Source organism: Myotis nattereri, assembly GCF_964212035.1.
Source record: "Myotis nattereri genome assembly, chromosome: 3".
Taxonomy (NCBI): domain Eukaryota; kingdom Metazoa; phylum Chordata; class Mammalia; order Chiroptera; family Vespertilionidae; genus Myotis; species Myotis nattereri.
This window is the reverse complement of record NC_138077.1, coordinates 122,690,317-122,715,627: the sequence shown is the minus strand read 5'-3', so window position 1 is coordinate 122,715,627 and position 25,311 is coordinate 122,690,317. Positions and strand designations below refer to the sequence as shown.

Genomic DNA, 25,311 nt, shown 5'->3' with positions numbered 1-25,311 from the left:
AATAGAGGAATATGTAAAATAGCTGGGATGCTATAACGTCATGACCAAACAGCATGGACATCAGGTCACACCCCCTGCCCCTCGGTGCTTGACGGGGGACCTCGGGCTGTGGCCCCCACCCTCACCCCGGGCCAGGCCTGGGGAAATCAGGCCATGCCCCCCGCTTGACAGGGAACCTTAGGCTGTGCCCCTCACCCCAGCACCAGGCCTGGGCACCTGAGGCTGTTCTCCCCACCTGGTGGGCTTGACTGGGGACCTGAGACTGTACCCCCACCTGGTGCCAGGATGGGGGACCTGAGGTTTTGCTCTCCACCAGGAGTAGCTTGACGGGGTGTGGGGCAGGCTGAGTCTGGGTCTTATCCAATGGGGTGGGGCCGGCCGGGTCTGGGTCTCTTGCATTTTTGAAGTACGTGCGGGTGGTGGGCGGGAACTTGACTCTACGTCCCGCAGCGTGCCCCAGACTCCGACAGGAGGAAGATTTTCATATACATTTTACTAATTTTCTTTCATCTCTGACACTTCTATTATAGAGAAAGGGAAAATATAAATATTAAAATATTTCCTCTAATTAATTCCCTTGTAATGTGCACAAATTTCCTGCATGGGGCCACTAGTACTTATATAACAAGATAAAAGGCCAAGAATATCCAAGACAATATTGAAGAATCAGATGAAAAGACATACTTAATAGAATAACAACTTATTCTACAGCTGTGGAAATAAGATAAAGATGCTTAGAAATGGAACAAAACAGAGAGGCCAGCAATATGAACCCTGCTTTATGATAAGCATCATCCCAGTTTGCTCACAAAAGCCTGTTTAAGTCTCTTGTTCTATAGCAATAATTAGCAATGCCCTCTTTTACTCTCAAAATGTAATCAATTTGAATAATAAATCTTATGGCCATCATATTTCTGACAAATGTGGTACTTCAAAGTTGGAAGTGAAGGGAGGAAATTTTCAATAAATTGTTCTGGAACCTTTGGGAACCATATGGAAAAATGTTAAAGTTGATTTCTGCATCAAATCAATCAGGTGGACAGTAGACTTAATTGTGAAAGCAAAACAGTAAGCTTTTAAAAGATAATATTAAAATACTAGTGACCAGGTGCATGAAATTCATGCACATTAAAATGGAATTAGAGGAAATATTTTAATGTTGCTATTTGCCCTTTCTCCCTTAATAGAAGTGTCAGAGATTAAAGAAAATTAGTAAAATGTATATGAAAACCTTCCTCCTGTCAGAGTCTGGAACGCACAATGGGAACCAGAGTCAAGTTTCTGCCCACCCACATGTGCCTCAGAATCACACAAGACCCAGACCCAGCTGGCCCCACTTACATTGGGTTAGATACAGACCTTGCTGTCCCCACCCCTGTCAAGCCCTGCCTGGTGGGAGCTGCATCTTCAGGTCGCTTCGCCCGGAGTAAGGCCGAAGGGTGCGCCTTGAAGTCCCCTGGCCTGGGCCAGGGTGCACAGCTTCAGTTCCCCCATCAAGCCCCGACACGAGGAGGGCACAGTCTCAGTGACCCGGCCCAGGGTGGGGTGTATAGCCTGAGGAACCCCAGCCTGGGCTGGGGCAGGAGGCACAACATGAGGTCCCTATCAAGCTCCACCTGGTGCAAGGCATGAACAGAGGTCCTTTGTCAAGCCCCGCATGGCGGGGGCGTGGCCTCAGGTCCCGGGCCTGGCCCTGGGGCAGGGATTGCAGCCTCAGGACCTCCAGCCATGTGCCAGGGTGGGAGTTACTGCCTGAGGTCCCCTGGCCTGGCACTGTGGGGGGGGGGGGGCACAGCCTGAGTTCCTCTGTCAAGCCCCGCTGGGCAGGGGGTGAAAGCACAGGTCCCCTGGCCCGACCCAGTAGCCTCAGGTCCATGATGATTGCTCATCGAGGCTTGTTACAGGAACTTGGCCTCCGCTCTGGGCGCAGTCAACTTGTGTTACAGAATCCCTGCATCTGCTGTGGGCACAGACATCTTCGCCATTATGGTGTGATGGTCAATTTGCATATTCCCTCTATATTAAATAAGATATCTTCATGTACTTGTGGAGAGAATGATTTCTTAGCAGGACACACACACATACACACACACATTTTTTGTTATATTTGTTCCTAAACATTTAACATTTTTTATATAAATTGAAGCAAAAAAATCCTAAGAACTTCAGTTCTGCAGAACAGATCGTGAAGAGAAAGGAAAGGCAAGCTTCAGAACAGTCGACGTAAACCAGCTCCCCAAGGAAGGGTGACATCTGAGACAATGTCCCCAAAGGCAGGACTGCCATTCTAGAGCATTTCCCACTTTGTTATTTCCCAGGTGTGAACCCCGAGACAAAAGATACCTACTAAAAAGGGCTCAAAGTAAAAAACAACAACAAAAGGAGCAAAAAAGCGAGGAGCAGAGCAGAGCTGTCTACCTACGGGGAGAGGGCTGCCTGGCCCTTGCAGCTGTGCTCCCTTCACAGCGTGCTGTGTCACCATAAAGCTTCCTTCTTCACTTCACCCAAATCAGAGATTCCTGCTGACATTGAATTGACACCAATGCCCGTCAGTTGACACAGGCTACCACTAAAAATTACATATGGAAGGCAGCCAGACTTTGTGAAGTCACAGTTTGGGAGAAATGGTTTTCAAATATTTTCAGAATTTTTATATACCAGAATCACAGCCTCAAGTTACCTACTAAGTGTACCAGTTAATAATGCAGATTTTTTTCAATCGATGGAGTTACACATATGTTGATATATATGCAATTTGATATGTAGGCTCTTTTGTGATATTGGCAGCAAGCTTCAAAACTTCATATGTCAAATTTGCTGAAGGTGTTAACATCATAGATATTTTTACGCTTAAAAATATCGAGTTTCGTGCCAACAAAAAGAGCATTTGTGGAATGTTTTAATACATTACTTTATTTTGAAGAAAAAGTTATCATACACTTTGGGAAGCTTATGGTGACATGTTCCATCTCAAGATACTTGTGAATGCTGGTTTAAATGCTTTAAAAGTGATGATTTCAATGTGAAAGACAAAGAACGTCCAGGTCAACCAAAAAAGTTTGAAGACCAATGATTGCAAGCATTATTGAATGAAGATGCATGTCAAACTCAAAAACAATTTGCAGAAAGATTAAATGTTGCTCAGCGAACAATTTCTGATCATTCACACACAATGGGAAAGATTTTAAAGAAAGGAAAATGGGTGCCACATCAACTGAATGAAAGACAAATGGAAACCAAAAAGTCATCAGTAAAAGGTTGCTTCAATGAGAAGAAAGGAAGTCTTTTTAGCATCAAATTGTGACTGGCAATGAAAATTGGATTTACTTTAAGAATCTCAAATGCACAAAATCATGGGTTGATCCAGGCCAACCATCAACATCAACTGCAAGGACAAATCACTTCGGAAAGAAGACAATGCTCTGCTTTTGGTGGGATCAGGAAGGTGCGGTGTATGATGAGCTTCTAAAACCAGGTGAAACCGTTAATACTGATCGCTACTGACAACAAATAATCAATTTGAACCACACTTTGATCGTGAAACGACCAGAAGGGCCAGAAGACATGGCAAAGTAATTTTGCTTCATGATAACGCACCGTCACACACTTCAAAGCCAGTTAAAGAAGTTAAAAGATCTTGCCTTGGAGTATTAACCCACCCAACATATTCAACAGACCTTGCTCCTTCAGATTGGCACTTGTTCTGATCGATGGCACATGCACTTTCTGAGCAGCACTTCAAAACGTACGAAGAAGTGGAAAATTGAATGGTTTGCCTCAAAACAAGAAAAGTGCTTTTGGGACAGTATCCACAAATTACCTGAAAGTTGGGGGAAATGTGTCGCTAGTGATGGACATTACTTTGAATAAGGCACTTTTGATATTTCTCTTCAAATTATGGTGTTTTCTTTCATTATAAAATCCACATTATTAACTGGTACAGTTCCCTAGAAATTGAAAGCATTTGACACCACACCACATGGGACCTGGGAAGCACCCAGTCTGCCAGAAGGCAAGGAGGGATGAAGGCAGAGCCTTCTGGAATCCTTTTTTTTTTGTTTTATTAAATCTTTATTGTTCAGATTATTACAGTTGTTCCTCTTTTTTCCCCAAAAAACTCCCCTCCACCCAGTTCCCACCCCACCTTCCGCCCTCACTCCCCACCCACTGTCCTCATCCATAGGTGCACGATTTTTGTCCAGTCTCTTCCCGCATCCCCCACACCCCTTCCCCCCACAAGAATAGTCAGTCCATTCCCTTTCTATGCCCCTGATTCTATTATAATCACCAGTTCATTCTGTTCATCAGATTATTTATTCACTTGATTTTTAGATTCACTTGTCGATAGACATGTATTTGTTGTTCATAATTTTTATCTTTACCTTTTTCTTCTTCTTCCTCTTCTTAAAGGATACCTTTCAGCATTTTATATAATACAGGTTTCGTGGTGATGAACTCCTTTAGCTTTTTCTTATCTGTGAAACTCTTTATCTGACCTTCAATTCTGAATGATAGCTTTGCTGGATAAAGTAATCTTGGTTGTAGGTTCTTGGCATTCATCACTTTGAATATTTCTTGCCACTCCCTTCTGGCCTGCATAGTTTCTGTTGAGAAATCAGCTGACAGTCGTATGGGTACTCCCTTGTAGGTAACTGACTGTCTTTCTCTTGCTGCTTTTAAGATTCTCTCTTTGTCTTTTGCTCTTGGCATTTTAATTATGAGGTGTCTTGGTGTGGTCCTCTTTGGATTCCTTTTGTTTGGGGTTCTCTGCGCTTCCTAGACTTGTAAGTCTATTTCTTTCACCAGGTAGGGGAAGTTTTCTGTCATTATTTCTTCAAGTAGGTTTTCAACATCTTGCTCTCTCTCTTCTTTTGGCACCCCTATAATTCGGATGTTGGTATGCTTGAAGCTGTCCCAGAGGCTCCTTATACTATCTTTGTATTTTTGGACTCTTTTTTCATTTTGCTTTTACAGTTGGGTGGTTTTTGGTTCTCCATATTTCAAATCGATGACTTGATTCTTGTGATCCTCTAGTCTGCTGTTGGGAGTCTGTATAATACCCTCCATTTCAGTCAGTGTATGCTTAATTTCCAGTTGGTCCTTTATCATAACATCGAGGGTCTGACTAGATTTCTTGAGGATCTCACATTTATCTGCGCTCTCACCAGTCTTTCTTCTAGAAAGTTCTTGAAAAACTTTAAAAGTGTGATTTTGTACTCTATATCCAGTAGTTTGCTTTCCTCCATTTCTGTCATTTGTGTCCTGTTTCTTTGTCTCTGCATTTTTTATGCTTCCCTGTGTTGATAAAGTGGTTTTCTGTGCTAAGTGTCCTCTAGGGCCCAGTGGTTCAGCCTCCCCAATTACCTGAGGAGGACACTCTTGGTGCACCCCCTTGTGGTCTTTGTGCACAGTCTTGTTGTAGTTAAGCCTTGATTGTTGTAGGTAACAGTGGGAGGGATTGACCTCCAAGACAATTGGCTGTGAGAATCAGCTGTGTCTGCAGTGGGAGAATTTCTGTGCTGGAGACTCCCCTCCGGGGCAAGACTTGCTTCAATGGGGATTTGGTGCTCACTGAGTCTGCCCCCTGAGTGTGTCCTTTATGAATCCGAAGAGCTGCAAACTGGATGGTCCCACTCTGACCACTGGGCATACTAGCTCCTGGATCTCTAGGGAGGTGCTAATCTAGCCTCTGCCTGAGGCTATCCTGCAAAAGCCTCCGTGCAGGGCTTGGGCGGGGGGGGGGGGGTCCCCACGGGATCAACAGGGCGGGGCTTGCAGTTATGGCTGCCCTCAGAGGCCCCCCTTATCAGTGTCCCAGCACCTCCGAGAGAAAGCTGCCCTCGAGTTCCAACCGATGCCAGACACGCTTCTCCCGTATGAGTCTGGGTCCCTAGAGACTCGCCCGGAACTGGAGCTCAGAGCCTGAGACTCCCTTCCGATTGAAAACGACAACCGCGCCCTTAGCCGCCAGCCCACTCCATGTGCACCTCTGTACCTTAGTATTTTATTTCCTCACTGCACCTCCTCTGAGTCTGGGTATGCTTTTCTCTTTCCTTCTAGTTGTAGAATTTCCACTCAGCCAGCCTTCCTGTGGTTCTGGATGATGTCCGTTCCGTCTTTTAGTTGTATTTTTGAAGTGGTTGTGCGAGGCAGAAAACTCCGGTGTTTACCTATGCCGCCATCTTGGTTTTCCCCCATTCTGGAATTCTTGCAGGTAGTAATGGGCAAGGAAGGATAGGTACAATAGGTTTAAATTAGACAGTTCAAATAATTTGGGGGCTGTGAGCTGGCTACAAAAGCAGTCTCTAGTTTCAGTCAGTTTTGCTCAGTGGATAGAGCATTGGCCTGCAGACTGAAGGGTCCCAGGTTCCATCTGGTCAAGGTCATATACTCAGGTTGCAGGCTCAACCCCCAGTAGGAGGTGTGCTGGAGGCAGCTGATCCATGATTCTCATCACTGATGTTTCTATCTCTCCCTCTCTCCCTCTCCCTTCCTCTCAGAAATCAATAAAAATATATTTTTAAAAACGGAGTGTCTAGTGGTTTGGCACCTGTGTGGGGGTAGTTACAGGTAGGGGGACTATTGGCTTGGCCTATAAGAGTTTGATAAAGGAGATATTTGAGAGTATGATCACTGAATTTATATCAAAGGTACACTCGCAGGGGCATCAGGGGGCCATTTGCTATCTCTAGGAATTAGCACTGGTAGAAGCACTCTCTCCCGGATCAACGCTCTGACTACCAGAGCAGGGATAATACAGAAAATAAGAAAATACAGTCAGTACAATCCCCCAAAGAGAACTCTCCCCTGACTTCAAACCCTAGGGGTTAGTTCTGCCTGTTGTTGAACTTTCTATAACCAAACCACACAGCTTTCTGTGTCTGTTCTTTCAGTCAACAGTGCAGCTGTGAGATGCAGCCGTGTTGTTGTGCATTGCTGAGTTTGCTCATTTTTATTACTGCATATTTTTCTTTTGTATTTATTAGTCTGTTCTGCTGATGGGCATTAGTGGGGTTTCCAAATCCAGGTCTAAGACAAAGCACGATGCTATGCACATTCCTGTACATGTCTCTGGGTGCACGTGCTCACACACATTTCACTCTGGGGGAGATTCCTGCATGGGAACTCGGGTAAGCATGTGCTCATTTGGTAGATATACCAAACACTGTACTTTCCTGAGTGTGTAAGTATCTCTGAGCTTTGATTGTGGCCATTTATATTTTAAATTCACAAGGAGAACACTCCAATGTTATTTGACAGAACAGTTACTTTGCCTCCACACTAGAGAGTAAATGTATTGCTTGATTAATGTATAATGATCAATTTTGTCTGAACCTTATATACAGTATACACATTGACTTAGGAAATGGCTTTGTTTTCTATTTACCCAGATTGCTAACTCCAGGTAAGCACAAATACAACATGGTAGGAGAAAAAATTAAATTTAGAAAACTTTTTCTTCAATTATGTGCCTCAGATTTTAATTTAAGAACTTCTCAGAGCAGCCTCTCTTTCCTGACTTTCTCACATTGGCCTCTTTGAAGAAACTAGTGAGTGGGGCTCTGGTTCTTTGAGAAATGGTGGAGAGCTTACCAGATCTGATCAAACCACTTGAATATAGCATTAAGTGGCTTTCAATAAGCATTGGTTTCTTTATTTAATAAACTGTAAATCAGTCTAAAATCTTCATTATTAAACTCCTCTTGCTTAAAAAATCTATGGAGAATATTTTTGTTACTCATTATTGGACCATCCTTGACCCTTTTCATGATAAACAAATTCTCAGAATAAAAAACAAACAAAAATCTACAATCCCTTTCACACTATATTATTCATACTAATACACACACACACACACACACACACACACGTGCGTGCGCGTGTGCGTGCACAAAATAGGACTTTTTCTTTTTTTAATATATTTTATTGATTTTTTAGAGAGGAAGGGAGAAGGATAGAGAGTTAGAAACATGGATGAGAGAGAAATACCTTCAGCTGCCTCCTGCACACCCCCTACTGGGGATGTGCCCGCAACCAAGGTACATGCCCTTGACTGGAATCATACCTGGGACCCTTCAGTCCACAGGCCGATGCTTTATCCACTGAGGCAAACCAGTCAGGGCAAATTAGGACGTTTTCTTTGTTGCTGTTTCATGTTGAGATTTGTAAGAAAACGAGACAAGTTTCATGAATGCAGAATTATTTCAGACCCTCAACAGCTATAAATTTTGGTGAAGTTACATTCCCAGACATTTAAAGTAGGAAAAAAAGATCCACAGAAAGAGTGGTGTAAAAAAAAAAAATAGTGGTGTAGCCATCACTGTGAGAAGTATATGGGGTAAATTAATTTTGGTTTTAAAGATAATAACATCAAGGTTGTGTGGACTGGGGACCCTGAGAAAGAAGATACCTACCAAGAAGGACTCCGGCTGGCTAAATAGACTCAAATTTATAAGACAGACCCTTGTAGCCATTACTATGGTAGGAAGAGGGGAGGTGTGTGGGCTCACCAGGAGGGCACTTCAAGGAGAAGACTGCACTGAGCTGCCTGCCTGCACTGTGTTCCTGCATCTGAGCCAGCCCTTAGAACGGAGTCCCGAGAATATATTTCAGTCTTTAAGACTGAGGCTTTCCCATTCAACTGGAACTGTGCACTTCTACCCTTATCAGCATTTTCACTAACCAATCAGAGCACTCCATTCTGACCAATCAGGACAGTGCTTTTTGGAGCAATGAAACTTTGAGGACTTGGAGTCTTCCTTTGCATGAGGATGGACCAACCAGAGACCAGGGGTGGGGACTTCTCTCTATTTAAGCCAGCTTCCTTCTGGCTCTGGGAGCACACTTTCTCTTTCCACTCAAGATTGTTTCCTGGAGAAACAGGAAGAGGGAGATGGGAATGGAGCAGGTGGAGCAGACCAGAGCAGAGCAGAGCTGTCTAGACAGACAGGGCCACCTTGCCACCTGCTGCTTCATGGTAGTAACTGAGCTGTATCACAATTGAACTGTTTGCACTGAATAAAGTTCCTTCTTCACTGCACCCTAAATTGGGGATTCCTGGTGGCATCGCACTGGCATCAATGACCATCAGCTGACAGCACTGTTTTACCTTATACTGGAGGTTGCTCCCCACCCCACAAAACAAACACAAATACACAGAAAAACAAAACCATTTTGGAGTATATAGATGAGATTCAGAGGGGCTAGTTTGCCCTGTAAGAGGTGATACATTATGTCATCTCAGTGATTCACACTTAGGCAAGAACTAGGCCATCAGGTCCTTGCCAGACATCTGAGTTCGCCCAGACTCAAAAAGGTGCTCATCTCCTGTGTAATCCCCCTTCATCTAGGATTCTACTGCCAGTTCACAAACTCCTGCTCTGCCTGCCTTTCTGCCCCACCCTATTCCTTCTGCAGCTCTGCCACCGCACCCCGCCCCCAGCCCCACCCTTCTCTCCCCCTAAACCCCATCCTTTTCCTCCTCCTGCAGGCCAATAGCTGCACCAACCTCAGGGATGTGTTTGCACTGCAGGCATCATCAGATCCTGAGCCCCTCCCAGGCTGCACCCATCTCAGGGACTATATAAGGGCGGTGCTTGAGGCTGCAGCATCTTCAGATCCACAGCCCCTCCCAGGAGTAGCCAGCAAAGGGTGAGATCTGGGCACCAGGCCCATTAGGGAAGTGGGACTGAACCAGTGGGGCTGCCCAGGGCTGGGATCTGCCAGCTGCCTACTTCTGGCTCCGCCCTGGCCATCAGTGGCCTGGGTACCAGCAGCCCCTGCCCTCTCCCTGGGATGGCTGCCTGAACCTCTGGGATTGCTACCTACACTGTTCATCTGAGTGGGAGCAACACTGGACAAATCCTCCACCCAACCCCCTAATGCAAGAGGGGGGGCGGGGGGCGAGAGGGTCAGCTGGCCTGTGATGGACTAAACTAGTCTTTTGGCCTAAAGCCAGAACCAAGCCTGAGATCATAATATTTTTATTCCTTTCTCAACTCCCTGCCTCCCTGAGCAGTCTGTGACAGTTTTTAGGCAGCCCAGGGGGGTATAACTTTTCAATGCTGAAGAGGGAGGGAGGGAGGAAGGGAGGGAGGGAGGGAAAGAGGGAAGGAGGAGGGAGGGAAGGCCAATGTGATCCTAGAAGTTACTTTTCAATAACAACAGTGATAATTCAATGTATTACTTACAGGGAAGCAGCTAGCACCACTATTATTCTTCCTTGCCCATCTCTGTGGAAACAAGCTCTGAGAGGAGTCAGGATTGGTAAGTGGGCTTCTGAGCTGAGGTGGAAGGCCAGTCACCGGGACTGGAGGGGTGGGTGTCAGAGAGGATGCTTGGCCCCTGCTCCTGGTGGGTTGCACCCCAACCCTAAGGCCTGTGCTGGGTTTTCAAACTCTCACATCCTATAGCAGCCTCAGGACTTGGGACACTTCACCTCTCTAAACGTTAGCAACTGAATTGAAAATGAGGAAAATCTACCACTTTGCTGAAATTTGCTTTAATGAGGAGTAGGTAGCTATGATTTTCTAATAGAAAATTATCATTTCCGCTAAAGGATGGGAATGTGTTTGCTCCCCAACTGAGTAGGAAAGGCCCAGAGCTGGCTGCTGAGTCTGCAAGTCAGAGCCCTCTTGGCTCCTTGGGTCCTGGCCCTGGATCGCTGATGGATCCTTGACCAGTTCCCACCTGAGTGCTCATGAGACAGTGCTCTTGTCCTCCTGAGAAAAGAAAAGGAAGTACAAGTTTCCGGGTGTTTCAGGGCGAGGGAGACGTGGAGAAATGTCGTTGCCATATTGGCTGGTGTGCTCGGCCTCTGTCCTGTGTTGTAGCCTCACCATGGAGCAGCTGAGCTTGGCCAACACCCGGTTCGCAGTGGACCTCTTCCGCACCCTGAAGGACAGCAACCCCTCTGGGAACATCTTCATCTCCCCCGTGAGCATTTCCTCAGCGCTGGCCATGGTCTTCCTGGGGGCCAGAGGCACTACCGAGGCACAGATGTCCAAGGTCAGCAGAAACTAACAAAAGGAGTGTGGGTTCCCTGCAAGTCCCTCCTAAAAAGGTGTGCCTCTGAGCTCTTACAGGAAGCTTTAAACACTGTGCTTGTGTGTTCCACAACTACACACGATGAGGCCAGACTTTCAGAAAAGCCCCAAGAACAGTTCATTTATATGCAGGCTTTCAGTCATGATTGAGTTTTTACTGAGCACGTACTATGCACCAGGCACTGTTTTTTGTTTGCCTGAGGATACAGTGGTGAAGAAAGCTACGAAAGCCCTAATTCTCTTGCTGTCTGCAAATCTTTGAAGGCATCTCCTCTCAGTTCAGATTTTTCACTTTCTGCTTTGCATGTAACCCGCTACTCATTAACAGATGCCTGCTATGTAATGTCACCTTTCAGCACAAAATGACACAGGGAATGGAGGAAGCTGGCGGTGTTGCCTTTCTGAGGGCACAGGAGATCTGCGGTTATACTGCTGAGACTTAGTCATGTGCCTGGCACAAGTGCCTGTGTGGGTAGGGGGGCCTGAAGCAGAGGAAAAAAGTGAGGTGTTGTGGCTGCAGGGACAGGGCCAAGCCCTGGGTGGTATGGCAGGTCCCTGTTACAGCGAGAAGAAGCACCTTCATGGGTGTGGGGCCCACCACTGTGCTGTGTGGTCTTTGTTGAATTCTGAGAGGGGAACTCCCGCTCTCCTTGAATTAGGGGAAAGACTACAAGCTGCCAGTTACTGGGGAAGGTCCTGCTTTGGATTCAAGTTTATCCATCTGTTCTAGCTGCAAATAGTTTATTTCCACACTAGAGCCCGGTGCACAAAACTCGTGCACTGGGGGTTCAGGGGTGGGGTTTGTCCCTCAGCCCAGCCTGCATCCTCTCCAATCAGGGACCCTTCAGGGAATGTCCAAATCCCAGTTTAGGCCCAATCCCACAGGGACAATCCCTCTCACAATCGGGAATTGCTGCCTCCCAACCGCTAGCCTTCCTTCCTGCCTGATTTCCTCTAACCGCTTCTGCCTGCCAGACTGATCAATTCCTAACTGCTTCCCAGCCAGCCTGATTGCCCCCATCTGCCCTCCCTGTGGGCTCAATTGCCCCCAACTGCCTCCTGTTTAGGCCTGGTCTCCCCCCTACTGCTGTCTCCTGCCGACCTGGTCGCCCCTAACTCCCCTCCCCTGCCACTCATGTCATTCCAAACTTCTCTCCCCTGCTGGCCAGTACGCTCCCAACTACCCTCCCTTGCAGGCCATCTTGTGACAACATGGGCATAGCAATCTTGAGACTACTTGGGTGTGACCATCTGGTGACCACATGGGGGCAGTCATCTTGTGCGAGAGCATGATGGCCATTTTGCATACTACCTCTTTATTATATTGAATTTTATGAAAATCCAATGGTCTTTACAGCTGCAGACATGAAAGCATTTTTATATTTCAAAAACCCACTTTTAATTTTATCCCCTGGTAATAATAGTTAGTTGCTTTCTGCAGGGTAAAGTCAGCTTCTATTTTGAGGTTTATCAGGGGACTATATTACCTCAGCAAAAAGTCATTTTAAGGGTTCCCTGCTTTTCTATTAAAGCAGATCTATCATAGCAACTGTGCAAACATTCCCTATCTTGGTGTGTAACTGGTCTTTCTACATTGTGTAGGTTTATTCTTTGTGTGTTGAAATAAAGATTCAGCCCAGGACTTATAAGACCATAACGGGATTCTTGATATGAAACATGAAAATTAAACTTTTGCTGAATGTTATGTTTATAGATGTTATTTTTAAGTTACTGATGCTGATAGTGTAGTTTTAAAATCCCCTCAATTCTATAATATCTTTGTGCTCCCACATAGGGGATTGAGTCTTAATTTTACTGTTTATTTCTGAGAACTTGCAGTAAAACTCTATTTGATACAGAATTTATATACGAATACACCTGTTATGATTTTCTCTGGAGAAAAAGCAGACTTAGATAAATATTTAACCTATTAACCACTTACATTCATGGGACTATATTTATAAAAAATGGTATAAAAATAGCTTCTGATGTAATTATGTCTCAAAAAGCTATAAATTTTAGATTCTCTATTCTTTTGTTCTCCAATGAAAGTTTAATAAATTATTGGGCTGGAAATTATTGATAATTAGTAATAAAAGCATTAATTTATTTGATAGAAGCAAATGTCAAGGAATCCGTTTCTAAATAAATGGCTATAGAAAGATTGTTTTCTCTATTTTAGACTCTTCACTTTGATGCAGTTAAGGAGATTCATTCAAGTTTTCAGAGTCTGAATGCTGATATCAACAAGCGCGGAGCTCCCTATATTCTGAAACTTGCTAATAGGTTATATGGAGAGAAAACCTATGAGTTCCTCCCGGTGAGTACTTTACATTCACATGCTAAAACTGACGAAACAGTGCAGACATTTTCCAGCACAATCAAGTCACAGAAGTCAGTTTTTATTTTTATACATTCAGATATAAAATACAGAATTTGAACAGATGGCAGTATCCCCATTAAGGATTTGATTTCATTTGATAATCTTCACAGGAAAAGACTGACCCTGGCTGTGTTACTAAAGCAAGAGTGAATTCCATAATTCACTTCAAAGAACAATCAGTGTATACTTACTTATGAAAATGTCAGCCAAAGGTCAGGAAAGAATAGGTAAATTTTATGTGACACCAAAACTACTGAACTGTACACTTAAAATGATTAAGGTGGTAAATTTAGTGTTATTTTTTTTTTACCATAGTGCAAAAAGTGCAAGGGTTAGAATTTTTCTGTTACAACGAAATTTATGTCTTTTCAGACAATTTCTACTGCTTTTTAGGATTTTAGAAAACCATTTCTGTATGTAGTAGGACTTATTTGTGTTTTGGGTTTATTTTACCTTTTTTTGTCTTAAACAGGAATTCTTAGCTTCAACCCAGGAAATGTATGGTGCTGAACTGGCCAGTGTAGATTTTCAGCGAGCCTCTGAAGGTGCAAGAAAGGTGATAAACGAGTGGGTCAAAGGGCAGACTGAAGGTGAGAGAGCGGGCCGAATGTAGGCATTCATTACACACTGGCCGTTCCTTTCCTCCTTCCACTTTCCCGGCCTGCAGATGATTCCCTGCCCTTTTCCTCTGCCCTCACCCTCTCGCTGAGGGTAAACTCTGCCACTGCCCAGTGCCAGACAGCCTTTAAATTTGGAAATTCCTCAAAGTGGGAACTTCAACATGCTTTCACTGAAGCAGCTAAATATTTTCCCCATAAATTCACAAAACCACATTTTAAAATTAAAAGTAATATTGAATGTAGGATAAAAAAGATAAAGCTTTGAGGAAAATCCATCCTGGCCCAGATTATGGAAAAGAATCCTATATAATAAAAGCCTAATATGCTAAGTGTCAGGTTATCTGGTCGATTGTCTGTTCAACCAATAAGAGGGCAATATACTAATGATATGCTATGGCAACTCAACCGCTCACTATGACGTGCACTGTTCACCAGGGGGCAGACAGTCATCCAGTCAACCAGTTGTTATGATGTGCACTGACCACGAGGGGATAGACATTCCAGCCAGTAGGTTAGCTTGCTGCTGGGGTCTGGCCAATCGCGACTGAGCGAGATGGGCCGGACATGTCCTGGCACCCTCCCACTGTCCCTTTCTGTCTGGCCAAATTCCCTCATCACTCCCAGCCTCGATCATGCACCAGTTGGGTCCCTTGGCCTGGCCTACACCCTCTCACAATCTGCGACCACTCAGAGAATATCGGAGAGCCAGTTTAGGCTGGAGCCTGCTCAACCCTAGAGATTCCCCTTGGTGGTCAGTGAACACCAACAGGGGGAATGCCACTCAGCCGGAAGCCGAACTCACAGCTGCTGAGCACAGCAGTGGTAGCAGGATCCTCTCCTGCCTCCCAGCACTGCTAGGGATGTCTGACGGATGAATTAGGGCCATTCCCCACCGAAGGTCAGTGGTCCCTAAGCCAACACTCAGACATAAGACAAGGGCTCCAAGACTACGAGAGGTTGCAGGCCAAGCTGAGCCCCTACCCCCCAAGTGCACAAATTTCATGCACTGGACCTCTAGTCTATAATAATAAAAGTATAATATGGTAATTAGACTGGACACCTTCTAGACGACCTTCAGGATGAAGCCGTGGTGGCAGAGGCTGAGCCCTTGGCACAAATTTGATACATCAGGTCTCTAATATTCTCATACTTGTGACACAAACTGCTGTGGCCATAAGTATTTTGGCAAATGTCTTGTCCAAGCTGTCAAGGATGGCTCCATCTCATCTGTTTCTCCACCACCACTCTCTCTAACCTTGTCTAGGTCTGAATCAAGGAACCTACCCAACACCTGTCTCCCATCCAAGGCATTCTTCATGGCCATGCCGCAGTCACAAGGGAACTGGTGTTTCAGAGGAGTAACTGTCTTAGCCTTCGGATATGTGTTAAAATATTTTCTATGAGAGCAGCTTCCACTTGGAGGCTTTGAAGAAGTGACTTATTTAAGAACTAGAAGCCCGGTGTATGAAATAGGTGCATGGGGTAGGGTCCCTCAGCCTGGCCTGTACTGTCTTCAATCCAGGACCCCTCAGGGGATATCCGACTGCTGTTTTAGGCCAGGTCCCTGCAGCATTCCAACATCCTTCCTGCAATCTGGATCTTCTGGCTCCTAACTGCTCACCTGCCTGCTAGCCTGATCTCCCTAACTACTGTTCCCAGCCGCCTCATCTCCCTAACTGCTCCCCCCTGCTGGCCTGATCCCCCTAAATGCTCTCTCCTGCCTGCTGGATTCAACTAACTGAACTCCCCTGCTGGCCTGATCCCCATAACTGCTTTGCCCTGCTGGCCTGATCCCCCTGCCCTGCTGGCCTGATCCCCCTGCCCTGCAGGCCTAATCCCCCTAACTTTTCTCCCCTGCCATCCAGAGTCTACTAACTGCTCTCCCCTTCTGTCCTGACTACCTAACTGCTGTCCTCTGCTTCCCTGATCACCACTAATCGCCCCTGCCTCGGCCCCGCCACCATAGTTTGGTCCCAAAGAACGTCCACATGGTCATCTGGAATATATTTGGCCTAATTACCTTATTACCCTTGTATTAGAATAGATCATTTTCATGAAAACATATTTTTTATCCCTGCCAAAGAATAGGCATTCACAAAAGAAGGCTCATTGTTTCTCATATAATGCAGAAAAGATTGTCCTGTTTTTAGCTTTTAAACCCTTTAGTTGGTTTATTTACAGTCAGAACATACTGGTAGGGCTTCCCTAACTTAACACATTAATGGGAATTAAATAAAAAGTATGAATTTGAATTTCATTTCAATGCAGTTGAAGAATGGGATGCTAATATGTGAATTTTTTAAAAAAACTTATTTTATTTCTTTAGGGAAAATTCCAGAATTGTTGGCTGCAGGCGTGGTTGATAATATGACCAAACTTGTGCTAGTTAATGCCATCTATTTCAATGGAAAATGGAAGGAGACATTCAGTAAAGAGGCCACAACCGATACACCATTCAGATTGAATAAGGTGAGATGATGTAATTATAAGATTGCTCTTTGCTCTAAGAGAAAGGAGATAATACTGTGAGTGACTTGGTTTTTTCAACTGTTCAGAAAGACACAAAAACAGTGAAAATGATGTATCAGACGAACACATTTCGATTTGGCTACATCAAGGACCTTAAGTGCCGGGTGCTGGAGCTGCCTTACAAAGGCTGGAACCTCAGCATGGTCATCCTGCTGCCAGATGACATCGAGGACGACGCCACAGGTCTGAAGAAGGTAACAGCTCCCACTCTCATGCTTCATGTTTCCTTCTAACAGATCGGTTCAGACTGTGTGTATGTGGTGTGGTAGTAGATCATCAATGTTTGCTACTCTGAAGCCCTAAGATTAACTTTTCAGGGACTGTCAGTGAACAGTTGTGGTGGGGACATAAGAGTCTATATTAAATTTAACATGTCAGCAGCAGCTCACAGGAATTATCTTAAATAAAATTTAGAGGAAAGTGCAGTAAAATTAGAATTCTTTTATTGAAACAAATTTATTAAAATTAAAAATCTCAAAACATTTATACTGGGTAGCTTCACCTTTTACAATGCGATCCCATTATTACACTGCTCCTTCTCATCAAAATTCATATAGATTGTGAATTAAATTTCCAAAAGCTACGTGGTAGAAAAGACCCATATGACACACTAGCTTGAAAGCTAAGCCTACTTTCTCATATGAACTTTGTATGATGTTTCCATTTTATTTCAGTTAACGGTGAAGACGTTTCTTGTCAGGCTAGGACTAGGCAAAACTGTGAAGATTATGGTTTCTTTAGTGTCTCTAGCCTGCTGTGTGGTTTTTCTCTACCCTCTCCCTAACCAAACTTGTTATCAGGAAGAGATTCAATATTAATTATTGGCATGTATAAAGTAGGTATTAAAATCAGTATGATCCTTCTTTTAATTGTATTTTCATATTTGTCTCTTCTCTGATTATAAAGAGAAGTTCTCCAGTCTCATAAAGGAGATAATCAGCATCAGTAGAACAAGGGGAATGATGGGCCCATTCTAGTCCAATAGTAGTAGTAATATGGCAATGATAATAGCTGACATTCTTGTGGCTCTTACTAGTACTGTGTGCCAAGTGCTTCGCATACATTAAGTCATTTAATGCTCACAACAAGGCTATAAGGTAGGTACTATCATTAACCCTCTCCCAATTTTAGATGAGGAACTAGTCCCTTTTCTTTTTTTACCCAGAAGCTAAATCTATTAGAGATTACTTCAGCACAGTGAGTTCACAGATAACCACAGTGATCAGTAGGGTTCAGAATAGAAGAAAAATTTTGAATTTCACATTGCACCAATTAACCAGTTAAAATAATAACAGCCATCATGGCCTATCACAGTAATCCAGTGTGGCAGGGGTTTAAGAAAGACTGGGTGGATGGATGGTTGGGTGGGTGGATGGATGCGTAGTTGATGCATCTGATGTCCAAAATATCTGCTACATAGGCCCTTGATGGCTTGGACCACAGCTCTGTTCTATTATCACCAATTGCTGAAAAGAAATGAAATCCTCCAAATGGAATCTGTTTTCGCACAAAACATGAAGGAAACTGATTAGGAACTGATAACATGAATCCATTCATGTAAATAATGTGTATTGCCTTGCTTTTGTGGAAGAGTTCTTACTTCTTCTTTTGCCCTTTCTCCTTTCAGATCGAAGAACAATTGACTCTGGAAAAACTGCATGAGTGGACCAAACCTATGAATCTGAGATCCTTTGAAGTCAACGTCCACCTGCCCAAGTTCAAGCTGGAAGAGAGCTACAACCTCAACTCTCATCTGAAAAGCCTGGGTATAGAGGATCTCTTTAACCCCAAGGCTGATCTGTCTGGCATGTCGAGAGTCAGAGGTCTTTATATATCAAAAATTATCCACAAGTCTTTTGTGGAAGTTAATGAGGAAGGCACAGAGGCAGCGGCGGCTGCCGAAGACGAAATTTTATATGGTTGTTCGCTTATGCCAGAAACTGAAAATTTTGTGGCCGACCATCCATTCATTTTTTTCATTCGACATAATCCCTCAACTAACATCCTGTTCTTAGGAAGACTTTCTTCCCCTTAGAAACCCAAGGTAAAGCTCAGAGCTGTATCAATGGTCCTTTCAAAAATATATGAAAATTATATATATTGTACAATAAATCTACCACCCCCCCAAAAATCTGTAACTTCCTTTCTAATGTCAGCTCTGTTGGCTGTTTACACCCATTAACTTTGGCATAGGTATCTATTTTCCTTTCTTTATATGGAAAAATTTAGTGATTGCTTTTGAATGCACCAAGCGGATACATAGACTCTTGACAGTGTAGTAAAGGAAGAAACTGCTGTACTATATTCAAAGCCATGAGAAAAATTACAGTACTGTAATTTGTTTCACAAATAGACTTCTGGAAGCTATGATAGAGAGATAGTCATTGTTGAAGGGAGGCTTAAAAACATTCAGTTGAAATATAGGAGAGCAGCCCAATTAAGGGTTGGATTATGAAGATAAATTTGCCTTGGCCAGTGTTTCTGACCCTTTGTTCTATATGATTAGTATTCTATTGTAGTCCCTCTGATTTCAAACAATTAAAGAGCTTATTATCCTTTATCTACCTGGTTTTAGTATGTGTGGGATCACAAGGTGTCATTGACTAACCACATCCACAAAGCACATCATTAATCCACGATGATCAAGTTGGGGGGATTCTGGTGAAGGGTTCTAATATCTCCCTCTTCATCCCTCCCCAAAATCTGGAATACTTATTCTATTGAGCTATTACACCAGTTTTAACACCTTCCTCATGTTATGTTTAAATAAATAAATAAATTTAAGAAAACCATTTTAAAATTATGCACAGTTGCAGTCTGGAAAACTTAAGGTGGCGCCTTGTAGTATCAATTTTAGGAGCTTTATTTGGTGCACTTAACGCAACTGGTAATTGCAAAATCCACTTCGCCCGTGTAAGTGAAAAATATAAACTGTTACCTTGTTGGCTGTATGAAATTCTGCACTTGATATTTAGCATATATTCTACCTTCATTACTTCTGGCAATTTGTCCTGCCTTAGCACTCAGTTGCATTCTTTTTCTTTTCTTTCCTGTTCATTATGCTTTTTAATTCTGAGGACCATATGAGGGTCGACTACATTAAAAAATTTAAAAATTTGTATAGGCAAACCATTTTCTTAAGTTGATGGCCAAATGTTAAAATGTTATTTTTCATATCATTTATAATCTTGTCACAGTTCACTTAAACGAATTTTGGGTAGATTTCAATGAGAATTATCTTCCAAAGTAGTTTTTTTTTTTCCCCTGGGATGGGGTGGGGGGGGTAAATTTTCCACAATTAGTATGTGTGGTGCAGAATTTCATGCAAATGAGGTGTGCCAGCAGTGTGATAATTTAAACGACGAATGCACAAACTTGCTGCTGCTTAGATCACTGCAGCTTCTAGGACCCAGTTTCTTTTAATGATTTAAAACAAAACAAACAAAAACATAAAAAATAATTGTGCCTGAAATGAATCCTTAAAAGATGCCATGAAACTTCAAAAGAGAAGTGAAATAGGAGAGACTGTTAAGTAAGAGGGGGTGCAAAGATCACACTGTTACCAGCTTTTAGTGTGTTTTCTGATAAGGGCTCTTGATTTCCATCATCTAGTCCAGACTGTGATAGCAATGGGATGGCTTTATGCAGTGCTGGGTGGGGGAGGGGCTCTGTGATCATTATAAACCTTAGTCAAATGCACTGCTTGGAATGGGGCTTGAAATGCTGCATTTTCTTGCTCCCACAAAGCTGGTGGGCTGGCTAATAACGTTTCCTAAGATTCTGTTAGCCAGACAGATCTCAGTTCTCTTCTTGTTTCTATCTGATCTCAGAAAAGACAGGACTAATGGGGTTCTTGGACTGACAATACTGACATCCATGATGATAGTCAGTGGCTCCATGAAAGAAAAAGAAGATTTTAGCAAATCTGTTGGCAAGCTTTCCTTCCTTTTTTTCCTTTAAAATGCTTACTGGCACCTTCAATTTTGAAGGTTCTCTTAGTCATAGAAAAAACAAGAAAAGCACGTCACTGCATTATGTAATTCTTCTCATAGAGCTCTTATGCTAAAATCTACTCAGTGATTTAGAGTAAATTGTGCTAAAGAGGTAGAAACCGAACTGCAGTGCCCCATGAGACTCTGCTCAAATCCCTTTTATATGTGAGGGAGCAGGCTCATGGACTACAAATAAATTATTGAGGTTAAAACAATTAGTAAATTTCAGAGCAGAAACTAGAATTCAATAAATATTTTATGTGGAGAACATCTAATTCTTTACTGCAATGTGAAATAGGTAACTCAGACCTTTTAACACAACCAAAACACCAAAACAAGCAAGCCTGAGCCCAAAGGCAAGGGAGCTGCCATGATTATGAAGTACTCAGCAATCCTGGGTAAATTGGTTACTATGGAAACTGGGGCCACCTTTACCCCAGGGTCGTTTCCTAATCCAATTGAGGTAATAGGGCATGAAGCAGGGATTTTGATGATGTTCAAGGCCAGGCAGGCTGAATTTTGCGCTGTCAATTATGGGGGCCCCATTGCTTTCACATGGCAACATTAGAACTATACTCTAGGAGTATGACTGCAACAGCTCAGAATGTAGCCCTGATGTAAGTCCTTTTACAGTCCCCCAAATTCCAGTCCCTGGGATTGGATTACATCTATTCTGGTTTGCTACTATCCAGAGGCATATGGAAGATGCAAACAAAAATCATTCGTAGGGAAAGATTACCCATAAACCTCAAATCTTACATAATAAAAGTCAAATATGCAAATTGTCCTCTCTAGAGGTAGTCCCCTCAACAGGGAGACCAGGAGTTTGACCGCTCACTATGAAGTGTGCTTACCACCAGGGGCAGCATGGAACATGGTGGGTGTTGGCCATTTGGCGCTGGCAGCAGGCAGCAGTGGAGGGGCTGCTGCCCCAATGGGCTCTAACTCGAGAAAGAGCAGGACCATGGTGGGAGGGTAGAGCAGTGAGTGGGCAGCACCAGTCCAAGGCTGGTGTGTCCAGCTGAGGTGGGCGACAATGGGGTGCCGCTCAGCTCCCAAGTGCTGAGGGTGAAAGCGCAAATAGCAATATTAAAGTATTTCTTCTAATTATTTCCCCTTCAATGTGCACGAATCTGTGCACCGGGCCCACTAGTTATTTTTATAATCAGCTTTTCTAAGTACACTATTTCGCACATAATCAAAGATAAGTGAGATGGATGAAGAGCTATGACAACATGAATATAAATCAGCATGAAAAAACAGATAATACATACAAGTACAGGGGCTCTAAATATTGGAATAATCACACACAAATTATAAAACAACACTTTTTTTATCAGGTTGATAAAAACCAAGGTTAAACATTTCAGCAGATAACTAAAAATTTAAAAGATACTGCATTATTTAATAAAAATGAAATAGAGTCCAGCCAGGTATAGCTCAGTGGTTGAGTGCTGACCTACGAATCAGGAGTTCATGGTTGATTCCCAGTCAGGGCATATGCCTGTGTTTTGGGCTCGACCCCAAGTTGGAGTTGTGTAGAAGGTGAGAGATGATTCTCTCTCATCATTGATGTTTTTATTTCTCTCTCTTCTCCTTCTATCTCTGAAATAATTTTAAAATATTTTTTTAAAAAGATAAAAAATGAAGTAGAACTCTAAAACTCAAAAATATAACACATGAAAAACTAAATACGTAGATAAATTTATCAACAAACTAAATAGAAAAAAGTTAATTGTCAGACCAGAAAAAATTACCCATAATTTCTTCCAGAAAGACAACTATAATGAGTAAACCCAAGAAGGACAATAGAATGGAAAATATAAAAGGAAGGATAAGAATATTGAAAATAGTCAGTAAGAAGATGTTTAACAGGAAAAGATAAGGCAAGAGACAATATAGTGCAGAATAATATTTAAAGATGTAACATTCAAAATGTGTATTCTAAAACTTATTTGTTAGAACATCAATTCACAGATTTTAGAAATCCTACTCAACCACCAAACAGAATACTACAACGAAATCCATCTCTACTCACATTCCAATGAAATTACAGAAAACCAAAGAGATGATCATGAAAGATATAAAAAGACAAAGTACCCTCAGAGGAGCAATAGTTAGCAGGACAATATATAACTCAACAGAAATTATGTGAACCAGAGATTACAGACTGATTTAACATGCTGAAACAACATCACCCAAAACTCCTACCAATCCAGAATTATTCTATACCCAGGAAAAATATTCCCTAAGATTTATTCACTCAAACAAAAACTGAGAGAGACTTAAAAAAATTCTAGAGAATATTGTTTTTGCAAAAGCACATTAGAATTGTAGGAAAAGAATAAGAGCAAGAAAATATTAAAATATAAATTTAAATAAATATTGACCATATAAAACAATAGTAATAATGTCTGCAGAATTTCAAACATACACAAAATTAAAATAAAGGAAACCATTGATGTTGGGGAAGAAAAATAGAGGTAACATTTCTGGAGTCCTTGCATTTTCCGTGAAGAGAATAAAAGTACAATTACCATCACTAGCTGCTTAATGACATTTTGGTCAACAACAGAGTGCATCTACCTTGGTGGTCCCACAAGATCATAATGGAGTGGAAAATTTCCTATTGCCTGGTGATTGTAGCCACCATTTCTCTATAGTGCAAGGCATTACTTATGTGTTTGTGGTGACGCTGGTATAAACAAACTTACTGCACTGCCAGTCATAGAAAAGTGTAGCATATACAATTATGCACAGTACATGATATTTGATAATGATAGTAAATGTAGTTATTATAGTATAACTTTTATCATTATTTTAGAATGGGTAACTTTTCCCTTTATGAAAGAAGAATGTGCTTAAAACAATATGAAATATTACAATGGCACCTGCTGCATACATTTTGAGTTTATTGTGCTTCTTGATTGAATCATTTTCTCTTGTGCTGGACTTACTCTCATGCTGTTTTTTACAGTAAAATGCTGTACAGAGTTTTAGCTTTGGAAAAATAAGATATACCACACTGCTGAAATCCAGATTAGGCTGTACTGTCTAGGTTTGTGTAAGTGCACTTTATGATGTTTGCACTACAACCAACTTTGTTAACAACATGATTATTAAAACATAGCTCAAAGGTAGGTATCACATATCTGTACAATTATTTAGACTAGATGTCCAGTGCATAAATTCATGCATGGGTGGGGTCCCTCCTGGCCAATTGGAGCAGCTCACCCAGTCCCAATTGTGACCAGAAGCAGAGAAGGACTGTGGGAGGTTGGCCAGCCACAAAAGGTTGGCTGTGTGAGTGAACTGACCACCAGGTCAGTCTGCCCCCTCGTGGTCAGTGCACATCATTGTTACTGGCCAGTGGTCCAATCATCCAGTTGTCCAGTAGTAATGGTCACTTAAGCTTTTATATATATAGACTAGAGGCCTGGTGCACAAAAATTTGTGCACTCAGGGTGGGGGGGGGGGTCCCTCAGCCCAGTCTGGAATTCCTCGGGGGATGACCACTTGCTGGCTTAGGTCCACTCCCTGCGGAATTGGTCCTAAGCTGGCATTCAGACATTGCTCTGGCAGCCTGGGAGCCTTCAGGGGACGTCCACTTGCCAGCGGGGAGCAGACCTAAGCTGCTGTCGGATATCTTAGCCCTTCTGAGGAAGCTGGAGAGGCTCCCACCACCACCACTGTACTGGCAGCCATCAACCTAGCTTGTGGGTGAGCAGAGCTCCTTCTGTGGGAGCGCACTTACCCCAGAGGGCAGCTCATGCATTGGCCATCTGCCTCTGGTGTTCAGTGTGTGTCATAGTGACCAGTCATTCCCAGTCATTCTGCTTTTAGGATCAGTTTGCATTTTACCCTTTTATTATATAGGAATACCTGGTCAGCCTGGGTGAGGGGCTGATGGCTTTTTGCAGGTTGGCCACAGCCCCTTCAGTGTAGGGGTCCCTGCTGAGGTGCCTGGCCAGCCTGGGTGAGGGCCTTAGGGCCATTTTCAGGCTGGCCACACCCCCTTCAGGTGGGGCTGGGGGTCCTGCTGGGGTGCCTCGCCAGTCTGGGTGAGTGGTCTATGGCAGTTTGAAGGCTGGCCATAGCCCCTTCAGGGTGGGGGTGACCACTGGGCTTCCTGGACAGCCTGGGTGAGTGGCTGATGGCTGTTTGCTTGCTGGCCACAGCCCCTTCAGGGTGGGGGGTCCTGCTGGGGTTCCTGGCCAGTCTGGATGAGGGGCTGAGGGCTGTTTTCAGGCTGGCTAAGCCCCCCAGCGGGAACCCTCAACCCATGATGTTGTGGCCAGCCTAGGTGAGGGGCTGATGGCAGTTTACATGCTGGCCACAACCCCCAGCCACCCAAGCTCCCTGTGGAGGCTGGCTGAAAGCATGTATCTGGGGTTCATTTGTCTTCTATAATTGAAACTTTGTTGCCATGAGCAGAGGCCACAGCTGGCTCAGGGAAGGCAGGAAGCTTCGCTTCCTCCATCGCCTGGGCAGCCAAGCCTCCTGCTTGCTCCAGCTCTGTGGCTGCCGTCTGCCATCTTAGTTCGGTTAATTTGCATATAGTTGCTCTGATTGGCTGCTGGGTGTGACTTAGGTCATAGTGAAGGTATGGTCAATTAGCATCTTTGTCTTTTATTAGTGTAGATTTTGATAGGTCAAGGATGCATTTCGTACTGTCTAAGTAACCAAAAGAAGAATAGTGATAGGGTTTATAACTTCCATAATAAACCAAAGAGAAAAAAGAT

General features: G+C 43.4%; 1 protein-coding gene across 1 annotated transcript; it reads left to right on the top strand.

Moving 5' to 3' along the window:
* Positions 1 to 10,815: 10,815 nt before the first annotated feature.
* Positions 10,816 to 18,687, top strand: LOC308516365 (leukocyte elastase inhibitor-like). Its single transcript, XM_081087318.1, has 6 exons — positions 10,816 to 11,007; positions 13,228 to 13,365; positions 13,901 to 14,018; positions 16,375 to 16,517; positions 16,604 to 16,771; positions 18,205 to 18,687. Exons 1-6 carry the CDS (start codon positions 10,840 to 10,842, stop codon positions 18,610 to 18,612), a joined length of 1,143 nt encoding a protein of 380 aa, XP_080943444.1. The 5' UTR covers positions 10,816 to 10,839; the 3' UTR covers positions 18,613 to 18,687.
* The last annotated feature ends 6,624 nt before the right edge of the window (positions 18,688 to 25,311 follow it).